The sequence below is a fragment of the Gallinula chloropus genome, assembly GCF_964237585.1.
Source record: "Gallinula chloropus genome assembly, contig: HAP1_SCAFFOLD_513, whole genome shotgun sequence".
NCBI classification, from domain to species: Eukaryota; Metazoa; Chordata; class Aves; order Gruiformes; family Rallidae; genus Gallinula; species Gallinula chloropus.
Window position 1 is genome coordinate 8,130 of NW_028168648.1, and position 10,754 is coordinate 18,883.

At 68.6% G+C, this 10,754-nt stretch overlaps 1 protein-coding gene across 1 annotated transcript; it reads right to left on the reverse strand.

The window, feature by feature from the left end:
• Window positions 1-5,688: 5,688 nt before the first annotated feature.
• RPS11 (ribosomal protein S11) lies at window positions 5,689-10,554 on the reverse strand. Its single transcript, XM_084280731.1, has 5 exons — window positions 10,488-10,554; window positions 9,484-9,615; window positions 9,306-9,381; window positions 6,783-6,912; window positions 5,689-5,849 (listed from the first exon to the last, which is right to left on the reverse strand). Exons 1-5 carry the CDS (start codon window positions 10,500-10,502, stop codon window positions 5,726-5,728), a joined length of 477 nt encoding a protein of 158 aa, XP_084136857.1. The 5' UTR covers window positions 10,503-10,554; the 3' UTR covers window positions 5,689-5,725.
• Between the last annotated feature and the right edge of the window lie 200 nt (window positions 10,555-10,754).

The window sequence follows — 10,754 nt, forward strand, 5'->3', positions numbered from 1 at the left end:
CCCATCCCCGTAAAGAGTCCGAGTCGCCACCCTTGCATTGGGAACCCTCTGAGGGCTCCACCCCTCCCTTTCCCCACAGACCTTGGACTGGGGGACCTGTTTCACCATCGACTCCACCGCCCGCCAGCGGTCCAGCCCCGAACCCCCACGGCAGCGTCGCCGCCGAGCCTGCCCAGGCCGGGTAACGTGTGGGACGGGGTGTTCCCCCCACCCCACCCAACCAGGGGGGCCTGGGGAGGGGGGCACCAGGATGGTGCCCTCAGGGTGCTCAGGGCCCCCAATCCATCCCCAGGTGCTGTGGTGCTCAGCCCAGGTCTGTTCCTTCCTGTCCAACGAGCAGCTGTCGCCGGTGGAGTGCGGCCAGGAGCCGGTGAGGTCCCCGGGAGCCGCCATGCTGGCGGGCGGTGGGACCTGGTGGTGGGGTGTTGGTTGGTTTTCTGGCTGTAGGGTGAAGCCCGTCCTAACTTCTCCTCCCCCCTCTCGAGCAGCCCCACAGCTCCAGCACCCCATGAGCCTTCGGTACCCGCTCTCATCCCTCGTCATCTTCATCGTCCTCATCCTCATGGCCCCATCCCTGCATCCCCTGGTGTGTCCCAGCTCCTGGGAGCATCCTGGGGGATCCCATCCCGCATGGAGCTCGAATAAAACCATTTCGGGGTCATATGTGTGTGGGGGTCATGGCTCTGGGGGAGTCACAGCTCGGGGGGGGTGTCACAGCTCAGGGGGGTGTCACGGCTTGTGGGGGGGGCAGGGGGTACCCCCAGCTTGGGGCAATGGGATGGGGTGAGCTCAGCCTTGGGGGGCACCAGCCCATCCCAGGACACGGTCCCGGTGTCACCCCAGTGCCTGCGGGGGCCCTGAAGCCCCCCCATGCACCCCACCAGAAACCAGGGAGGGGCTCCCTGCCCCGGGACACCCCGGGGAGCGGGGCCATGTCCCCGAGGGGCCCAAGGTGCTGCCGGCTGCACCGGGGCCCTCACCCCCCCCCACGTGTCCCCCCCAAACCCAACGGTCGCTCTGTGGGCTGGGGCCAGGCATTTCCGGGGGGTGCGGGGGGCCCAAGCCCCGGGAGGGGGTTCCTCAACTTCCCCAGGCTGGGGATAGAAGGGGCCGGGGCAGGGGGGGGAGGAGGAGGAGGATGCTGAGCCCCTGGGTGCTGGTGCTGCTGGGGGGGGGGCTGCGCCCTCCCTGCCCCGGCCCCCCTCGCCTACACCCAGGCGCTGGCCCAGGCCGTGGAGTCCTTCACCCCGCGGCCCGCGGTGTCCAGCGCCTTCCGGGTGCTGAGCGCCGCGCCCGAGCCCCTGCCCGGCTGGGGACACCCCTGGGGACACCCCTGGGGACACCCCTGGGGCCAGGGCCGGGCTGGAGGGGGGTGGATGCTGTGGGAGGCTGTTGCTCCCCGCTCTCTGCCCTAAAGCTGGCAGGGACTCAAGAAGTGCCCCCCCAAACCCACCCCCCAAAAGCCAAGCATCCCATCTCCTTCCAGCTCGGTGTCACATCCAGCACCTCAAGTTAAACTGGGTTGGGTTGGGGTTCTTGGCAGGAGGGATGAACACTCTGTAACCCCAGGGGACTGAATTTTAAACAAGCTGCAGAAGGCCTGGAGGCCCAAAACCTGAGGCAGAACGTGGAGGGGGCACCCCTTTCATCCCCCCTTCCCAGCCCACAGCGTCTGCAGAAGGAAAAGGAAAGGAACGACCCTCTGAGATGGTCCCTTTGGCCGTGGCGTCCGGGCTGCACACCCATGCTCCCCCTAACTCAAAGGCCTTTTTGAACTCTGACCTTCAGGGTTGTCCTTCTCCCAGTACCCAGGTGAATCTGCAAGTTGCCCTTTTTTAATCTCTATGCTGTGGCCCCAAAATCACGTGTATTTCCCCCAGAACAGGGACCTCTCCGGGTGTCTCTGTTCACTGTTCTTACAGGGGCAGCCACCATGACCCCCCCGCAGCAGCTGGTGTCTGTTCTTTGACAAAGGCCTCGTGCAGTTGTGTCTGTGCATCAACAGATACCAGCACAGCATCTGTCGCCCGATCCCAGTTGGTCCCAACAGCTCCAGTTAAAGTCCTAAATGAAGACCCACTGTAGGCTGAGCCGCAGCGTAACCCCCCTCCAGCGCTCGGACCACCTCCAGACGGCCACACAGGGGGCTCCAGGGACGCAGCAGCAGCCCCACCAACACCACAGACCAGACAACGAAGTGCTGGGGGCACCAGGGAACACGTGTGGTTCCGCTGGAGCCGCAACTTCAGCGCTGCCCCATCCCCAGAAACACCCAACTGCGAAGCTGAGGGACAGGCAGGGTTGCCACAGACAGGCTGGGAGGGGACAGGATGCCTGGGACAGAACAAGGGCAAGGGGAGGGTCTGGGGTCTGGGGAAGAACCACCCCAGGGACCAGTACAGGAGAGCGGCGCAGGGGAGGGTCCCGGGCACAGCAGAGTCCACGAGCCAGCGCTGTGCCCTCCTGGCTACCAGGGCCAACGGCATCCTGGGGGGTGTCAGAAGGGCTGTGGTTAGTTAGGTTGGGTCAGGAGAGGTCCTTCTGCCCCTCTGCTCTGCCTGGGGAGACCCTACCTGGAATATTGTGTCCAGCTCTGGGCCCCTCAGCTCAGGAAGGACACAGAACTCCTTGGGAGAGCCCAGCACAGGGACACCAAGGTGATGGAGGGAGGGGAACCCCTTCCTTGTGAGGAGAGGCTGAGGGAGCTGGGGCTCTTCAGCCTGGAGAAGAGGAGACTGAGGGGTGAGCTCATCACTGTCTATAAACATGGAAAGGGGGAGAGTCAGGAGGCTGGAGCCAGGCTCTGCTCAGGGGTGGCAGCGACAGGACACGGGGCAGCGGGTGCAGCTGGAGCAGAGGAAGCTCCATGGGGATGGCAGGAGGAACTTTGTCACTGTGAGGGTGTCGGAGCCCTGGGCCAGGCTGCCCAGAGAGGCTGGGGAGTCTCCTTCTCTGGAGACATCCAAACCCACCTGGATGTGTTCCTGTGAGGTTAATCGGGGTGATGCTGCTCTGGCAGGGGAGTTGATGATCTTTGGAGGTCCTTTCAACTCCTAACCTGTGATCCTGTGAGTCTTTCCTGCTCTTTCAGGAGGTAACACGAGTTTAGAGCCACTGATACGGTGAAGGTCTCCTTGTCTTGAAAAACAAAGTGCTGGAACAGCTCACAACCCTTTCAGTGCTACAATACACCCAAAACCAGCACTGAGAATGAGAACAGGCTCTTATGAACCCCCTCAGCTCCCTGCTCCTTCTCCTCATGCCACCCCCGGGCCAGGGCGGGTCCCTCAGCTGCCTCCTCCCCTCACCCCCCGGCCCGGGGCCCCTCAGCTCCCCCCGCCTCTCACTCCAGACCGGGAGACCCCTCAGCTCCCCCTCGTCTCCGCTTCCCCGCGCCTCGGGCAGGACACCGGACTGCCGGGTGCCTTCCTCCCGGTGAGGGTGAGGGAGCCCCGGGACAGGCTGCCCAGGGGGTGTGGAGTCTCCTTCTCTGGAGAGATTCCAGCCCTGAGCTGTCCCAGGGACCCTGCTTGGGCAGGGGGTGGGACCTCATGGGCTCTGGGGGCCCTTCCCACCCCTGGGACTCTGTGATTTATTAATCTCCTGCGACCCTCAGCAGAGACCTGGCGAGCATCCTGCCTCCCAGAGAGCAGCAGGACAAGGAATTGCTGATTCCTGCTCCCCAGCACCGTGGCACGGGAGGAGCCGGGTCCCAGGCCTCGGCTGGAACGCATCCCAAGGTCCAGGCTGGAAGGACCTTGGAGGCCACTGGGCCGGTCCCTCTGCCCCAGCCCGATCCAGGTTCAGACACACACCACGGCTGATGGGCTTGAGCCGGTTCCTTGAGAAGCTGCAGGTGATGTGAGGAGATCCCAGCCCTTTGGACTCCATCTCTCCTTGGTCTCTGTGTGGCAGCTTCAGCGTGCAGTGACCGGAGCTGTGTCTGACCCTGTGCCAGCAGATCCCTCTGCCCATCCTTACAGCCACCCTCTGGTTTTGTCCCTTCCCCGGCTGGTACCTCTCCGAGGGTTCCTTCCCCACAGTGCTGGTCACCTCCTGAGATCCCACACCAGCCTCCTTGTTCCACCCAGAGGGTGAGGGACAGGTCTGTGCACCCCACCATGCGATGTGAGCCCAGATGACCTGACTGGGTACTCACTGGGTGCTCACCCCGACCAGCAGCGACGTCCTCCCGGGCTCAGCACCGTGACCCTGAGGGCACTTTCTCCCCAGGGAGGGAAACCCAGTTGCCCAGGACTGGCCCAAGCCCAGCCCTGGCCCAAGCCCAGGCCAGGCCCAAGCCCAGCGCTGGCCCAAGCCCAGCACTGGCCCAAGCCCAGCACTCCCAGCTCCCGGGCCGGACCCCCCTGCCCAACCCACCCATGAGGAGCCACAGCCAGGGTTGAGCCATCGCCGGCCGCGGGGGTTTTGTCCCCAGGGGATGGGAAGGTGCCTCCTGCTCTGCCCCTGACGCTGGGGCACTGGGGGCACCGGCTGACCCCTCTCCCCCCAGACACCCCTTCTGCCCGCAGCAGCACAGGCAGCTTTCCACACCCAGCCCCTGGTGACTGCTCTGGATTCAGGCACCTCTGGAATGGGATTGGTCCTGGGTTCTCCCCTCACCCATCACCAAGGGGCCAGGAAGCTCCCCTAAGGACTTTGCCTTTGTCTTTTTAATTCTATTAATGCCCTAATTAGCACCCCTACAGCGTCCTGCCCAGCTGGCCCCTATGGAGTAAGGGGGGGACACCATCCCCTGCCAAGCAGGGTCTGTTTGTGCCCCAGCCACACTCCCCTGTGACCCACCCAGCCACTGAGCGCTGCCTTGAAGAGAGGGATGACCTGACCTGGGTGGGAACAGGGGGAAACACATCAAGGGTCCTCCCAAAGAGGAGATGAGGGGGTCAGACCCTCTGGTGACTCCTGCTCGGGGGATCTGGGCACCCCAGAGCTGGTAAAGCAGCAGATGCTCCAGGAAAGGACTGGGGTCCAACACAAGGAAGATGTGGGGCTGCTGGAGAGGGGTCAGAGGAGCCCCGGGGATGCTCTGAGGGCTGGAGCAGCTCCCCTATGGAGAGAGGCTGAGGGAGCTGGGCTGGGTCAGCCTGGAGAAGAGAAAGCTCCGTGGGGACCTTACAGCCCCTTCCAGTCCCCGAAGGGGCCACGTGAAGCTGGGGAGGGACCTTTCCGAAGGGCAGGGAGTGACAGGAGGAGGGGGATGGGTTAAATTGGAAGGGGGGAGATGCAGATTGGGTATTAGGAAGAAATTCTTCCCTAGGGGGGTGATGAGGCCCTGGCACAGGGTGCCCAGGGAGGGGGAGGTGTCCCAGGCCGGGTTGGATGGGGCTTTGATCAGCCTGGGCTGGGGAGGGGTGTCCCTGCCCACGGCAGGGGGTGGGTCTGGGGGGCTCTGGGGCTCCTCCAGCCCCCTGCCCACCCCTGATCCCGGGACACAGAGCTGGGGGCAGCGGCTGCCGCTCGGGGCTGGTGACTGATGGTGACCCAGTGAGGGACCCTGGGGGGACCCAGCTGTCCCCCACCCCCAGCCCAGCCCAGGGAAGGGTCCCTGGGCCAGGACAGCCCAGCCCCGTCCCCCCAGGCAGCTCAGGGGGGCTCAGACTCCGCGCCCCCTCCCCACCCGGCGCAGCCCGAGGAGCCCCGTCCCCACAGCACTCCCAGTCACACCAGTAAGGGGGGGTTACAGGTTTTACTGCCCCTGCTGGCCTCAGAACTTCTGGAACTGCTTCTTGGTGCCGGCGGCCTTGGTGACCTTGAGCACGTTGAAGCGCACGGTCTTGCTGAGGGGCCGGCACTCGCCCACCGTGACGATGTCCCCGATCTGCACGTCCCTGCAGACACCCCCAGCTCAGCAGCGGCACCCCCAGGGCGACCCCCCCGCTGCTGGGCCAGGGGAGGGGCCAGAGACCTCACCCCCCACCCCAACACCCACCCCAGCCACCACCCCCCACCCCAACACCCACCCCAGCCACCACCTCCCACCCCAACACCCACCCCAGCCACCCCCCCCCGAGCCACAGGGCTGGAGAAGCCCTTTAAGCCCACCCAGTCCCACCAGTCCCACCCTGTGCTAACCCAGCACCTCATCTCCTCCCTGTGCTGACCCAGCCCCCTGAGCACCTCATCTCCCCCCTGTTAAACACCCCCAGGGCTGGGGGCTCAGCCCCTCCCTGGGCAGCCTGTGCCACAGCCCCACCACTCTGCCAGGGAAGAACTTTGCCCTCCCAGCTGAGCTGACCCTGCCCTGGGGCAGCTTGAGCCCATTGCCCCTTGTCCCAGCTCCTGTCCCCTGGCTGCAGAGACCATCGCCCACCTCTCTGCACCCTCCTGGCAGGGCAGGGGAGGTGGGGAGAAGGGCTCCCCTCAGCCTCCTCTGCTCCAGGCTGAACACCCCCAGCTCCCTCAGCTGCTCCTCAGAGGATTTGCCCTCCAGCCCCTTCCCCAGCCTGGTTGCCCTTCTCTGGACTCGCTCCAGGACCTCAATGTCCTTCTGGTGCTGAGGAGCCCAGAACTGGACCCAGCACTCCAGCTGCAGCCCCCCCAGTGCCCAGCCCAGGGGCACAGTCCCAGGCTGGGGGCAGTGGGCCGGCCCCGCTCCCGGTTCAGCGGGTGCCCGTGGCGCTCTCAGCAGCCCCTCTGGGCTCTGCAGACCATCGTGAGCTCTGACATCAGCACCGGGCGCGGGTCCGGCCGGGCCGCAGCCCCCCAGGGTGCCTCAGGGGTGCCACCCCAGCCCCCCGGGGTGCCTCAGGGGTGCCACCCACCTGAAGCAGGGGGACAGGTGCACAGACATGTTCTTGTGGCGCTTCTCGAAGCGGTTGTACTTGCGGATGTAGTGCAGGTAGTCGCGCCGGATCACGATGGTGCGCTGCATCTTCATCTTCGTCACCACGCCTGGGGGGGACACACACACACGGGCTGAGCGGGGCCTGGGGGCTCCTCAACCCACCCAGGGGCTCCACAGCCCCGTTCCCCACGGGTCTGGGGGGTGAGTGGGGCCCCAGGTGCCCCCAAAGCAGGCTGGGAGCCCCAGAGTCCCATTCCCTGTGGGTCTGGGGTGTCTGAGTGGGGTCTGGGGGTGTGAGTGGGGTCTGGAGGGTCCCAAACCAGCCCAGGGGCTCCAGAGCCCCATTCCCCACCAGTCTGGGGTGTGTGAGTGGGGCCTGGAGGGTCCCCAACCAGCCCAGGGGCTCCAGAGCCCCGTTCCCTGTGGGTCTGGGGGTGTGAGTGGGGTCTGGAGGGTCCCCAACCAGCCCAGGGGCTCCAGAGCCCCGTTCCCTGTGGGTCTAGGGGTGTGAGTGGGGTCTGGAGGGTCCCAAACCAGCCCAGGGGCTCCAGAGCCCCATTCCCCACCAGTCTGGGGTGTGTGAGTGGGGCCTGGAGGGTCCCCAACCAGCCCAGGGGCTCCAGAGCCCCGTTCCCTGTGGGTCTGGGGGTGTGAGTGGGGTCTGGAGGGTCCCCAACCAGCCCAGGGGCTCCATAGCCACGTTCCCTGTGGGTCTGGGGGTGTGAGTGGGGCCTGGAGGGTCCCCAACCAGCCCAGGGGCTCCAGAGCCCCGTTCCCCATGGGTCTGGGGTGTGTGAGTGGGGTCTGGAGGGTCCCCAACCAGCCCAGGGGCTCCAGAGCCCCGTTCCCCATGGGTCTGGGGTGTGTGAGTGGGGCCCCAGGAGCTCCCAAGCCCCATTCCCTGTGGGTCTGGGGGGTGTGAGTGGTGCCCCAGGAGCTCCCAAGCCCCGTTTCTCTGTGGGTCTGGGGGCTGTGAGTGGGACCCCAGGGGCTCCCAAGCCCCGTTCTCTGTGGGTCTGGGGGATGTGAGTGGGGCCCCAGGGGCTCCCAAACCAGCCCAGGGGCTCCCAAGCCCCGTTCCCTGTGGCTCTTGGGGGTGTTAGTGGGGCCCCAGGTGCCCCCAAACCAGCCCAGGGGCTCCCAAGCCCCATTCCCTGTGGGTCTGGGGGTGCCCTGGGGAGGGGTTGCCCCAAGGGGCCAGCAGGGAGGGAGGGGAGGGCAGGGGGCTCCTAGAGCAGCACCCAGAGCTCCCAGAGCCGCCTCCTCTCCCCAGCAGTAACTCCACCACCCCCAGGGAGGGAGGGTCCAGCTCTCCCCCTCCCTGCCTGGCCGCAGCCCCCAGCCCCAGGTCCCAGGCTGGGGGGACTCCCCCAGGCTTCTCAGGGCTCCCCAGGTCCCTGCAACGGGTGGTCCCTTGTCCTGCCCCCCCCCAGGGGTCCCAGGTGCTGGTGCCCTGCGAGGCATCAGCCAAGCAGCGTTGTCCTCAGAGCCCTGGCTGGGGCTCAGCAGACCATCGTGAGATCAGCATCATCTGCAGCAGCAGCACAGCAGCTCCACAGACCCCCAGAGCCCCCTGCCCTGGGCAGGGACCCCCCAGAGCCAGGGCAGACCCCCAGAGCCCCCTGCCCCGGGCAGGGACCCCCCAGAGCCAGGAGAGACCCCCAGAGCCCCCTGCCCCCCACAGGGACCCCCCAGAGCCAGGGCAGACCCCCAGAGCCCCCTGCCCAGGCAGGGACCCCCAGAGCCAGGGCAGACCCCCAAAGCCCCCTGCCCTGGGCAGGGACCCCCCAGAGCCAGGGGAGACCCTCCCAGAGCCCCCTGCCCCGGGTAGGGACCCCCCAGAGCCAGGGGAGACCCCCAGAGCCCCCTGCCCGGGCAGGGACCCCCCAGAGCCAGGGCAGACCCCCAGAGCCAGGAGAGACCCCCAGAGCCCCCTGCCCCGGGCAGGGACCCCCCAGAGCCAGGGCAGACCCCCAGAGCCCCCTGCCCCCCACAGGGACCCCCCAGAGCCAGGAGAGACCCCCAGAGCCCCCTGCCCTGGGCAGGGACCCCCCAGAGCCAGGGCAGACCCCCAAAGCCCCCTGCTCTGGGCAGCAACCCCCCAGAGCCAGGGGAGACCCCCAGAGCCCCCTGCCCCGAGCAGGGACCCCCCAGAGCCAGGGGAGACCCCCAAAGCCCCCTGCCCTGGGCAGCAACCCCCCAGAGCCAGGGCAGACCCCCAGAGCCCCCTGCCCCCCGCAGGGACCCCCCAGGGTGCCCCCAGCCCCATCCAACCCAGCCTGAGCTCTGCCAGGGCAGCCTCCAGCTCCTCTGGGGACCCTGTGCCAGGGCCTCCCCCCTCCCCAGGAAGGATTTCTGCCCCCCAGCCCCTCTCCATCCCCCCCCTGCAGCCCCAGCCCCTCTCCAGCCCCCTCCTGCAGCCCCAGCCCCTCTCCAGCCCCCCCTGCCGCCCCAGGCCCAGCCCCAGCCCCTCCCCAGGGGGTGTCCCACCCTGGCTGACCCGAGAGGATGCGGCCGCGGATGGAGACGTTGCCGGTGAAGGGACACTTCTTGTCGATGTAGGTGCCCTCGATGGCCTGCAGACAGAACCGCCGTTGGGACAGACAGACAGACAGCCAGCCAGCGGGGCCCCTCCCCGGCCGCAGGGCCCCCCCCCGTCCCCCTTCCCCCTTCCCCACCTCCTTGGGGGTCTTGAAGCCCAGCCCGATGTTCCTGTAGTACCGCGGCAGCTTCTCCTTGCCGCCCTCGCCCAGCAGCACCCGCTTCTTGTTCTGGAAGATGGTGGGCTGCTTCTGGTAGGCCCGCTCGGTCTGGGGGCAGAGGGGGGCGTCAGGGGCCGCCCCGGGCACCGACCCGCACCGGCCTGAGCCCAGGGCCCGCCCGGGCCTGGCCAGGCCCCGGCCTGGCCCCACCGGCGCCCCGGGGCAGCTCGGGGGATGCCCGGGGGGGCCGGGGGACGGGAGGGAGATGCCCGATGGGCCCTGGCAACGGGACGCTCGGTGGTGCCGGGGAAGGGGGTGCCAGGGGGTACCCAGGGGGTCCGGATAGGCCCCGGGGCCCGGGAGGGGGGGGTCGGGAGGGGGTTCCGGGGGTGCTGGGGGGGAAGCCCGGGGGCTGATGGGGAAGCCCGGGGGCTGAGGGGGAGCTCCCGGGGTACTCCCGCCAGGCCCTTGGGGTCGGGAGAGGAGTCGGGAGGGGGTCCTGGGGGTCGGGAGGGGGATCGGGGAGAGTCCCGGGGGTCGGGGAAGGTCCCGGGGTCCCCGCCAGGCCCTGGGGATCGGGAGGGGGGTCGGGAGGGATTCCCAAGGGTCAGGAGGGGGATCCCGGGGGGGGGTCGGGAGGCGGCCCCGGGGGTCCCAGCAGGCTCCGGGGGTCGGGGGGGGGGGTGGGGTGGTGGTGTCCCGGGGGCTCAGGAAGGGGCCCCGGGGGGGTCCCGGGGCTCAGGAGGGGGTCCCGCCAGGCCCCGGGGGTCGGGAGGGGGGTCGGGAGGGGGTCCCGGGGGCTGGGGGTGGTCCCGGGGGCCCCGCCAGGCCCCGGGGGTCGGGAGGGGGTCCCGGGGGTCGGGAGGGGGATCGGGAGGGGGTCTCGGGGGTGTCCCGGGGGTCGGGAGGGGTCCCGGGGGTGTCCCGGGGGCCGGGGGTGGTCCCGGCGGCCCGGCCAGGCCCCGGCGCCTCAGCCGCACCTGCGTGTCCGCCATCTTGGCCTCGCGGCGGAAGAGAGGCCTCACGCGCCGCGCGGCGCCTCTTATGGCGGGGAGCCGGAAGTGACCTCACGGCGGCGCGTCACTTCCTGCCGCGCCGAGGGGCCCGCTGGCTCCGCCGCTGTGTCTGCCCCAACCCCCCCCCCCCCCCCCCGGGCGGCTCCCGGGGCCGCGGGTTCGCGTCCCGCTCCCGCCGCAGCGCGGGCCGGGCCCGGGGCCCGCTCACCGCCCGTGTCCGGCCGCTGCCGC

Excerpts from the sequence above, each read along its gene's own strand:
- RPS11 (XM_084280731.1), bottom strand. Across the intron at positions 9,382-9,483 it reads GCTTCAAGACCCCCAAGGAG|GCCATCGAGGGCACCTACAT; the intron begins GTGGGGAAGGGG and ends TTCTGTCTGCAG. Across the intron at positions 6,913-9,305 it reads CCGCGGCCGCATCCTCTCGG|GCGTGGTGACGAAGATGAAG; the intron begins GTCAGCCAGGGT and ends TGTCCCCCCCAG.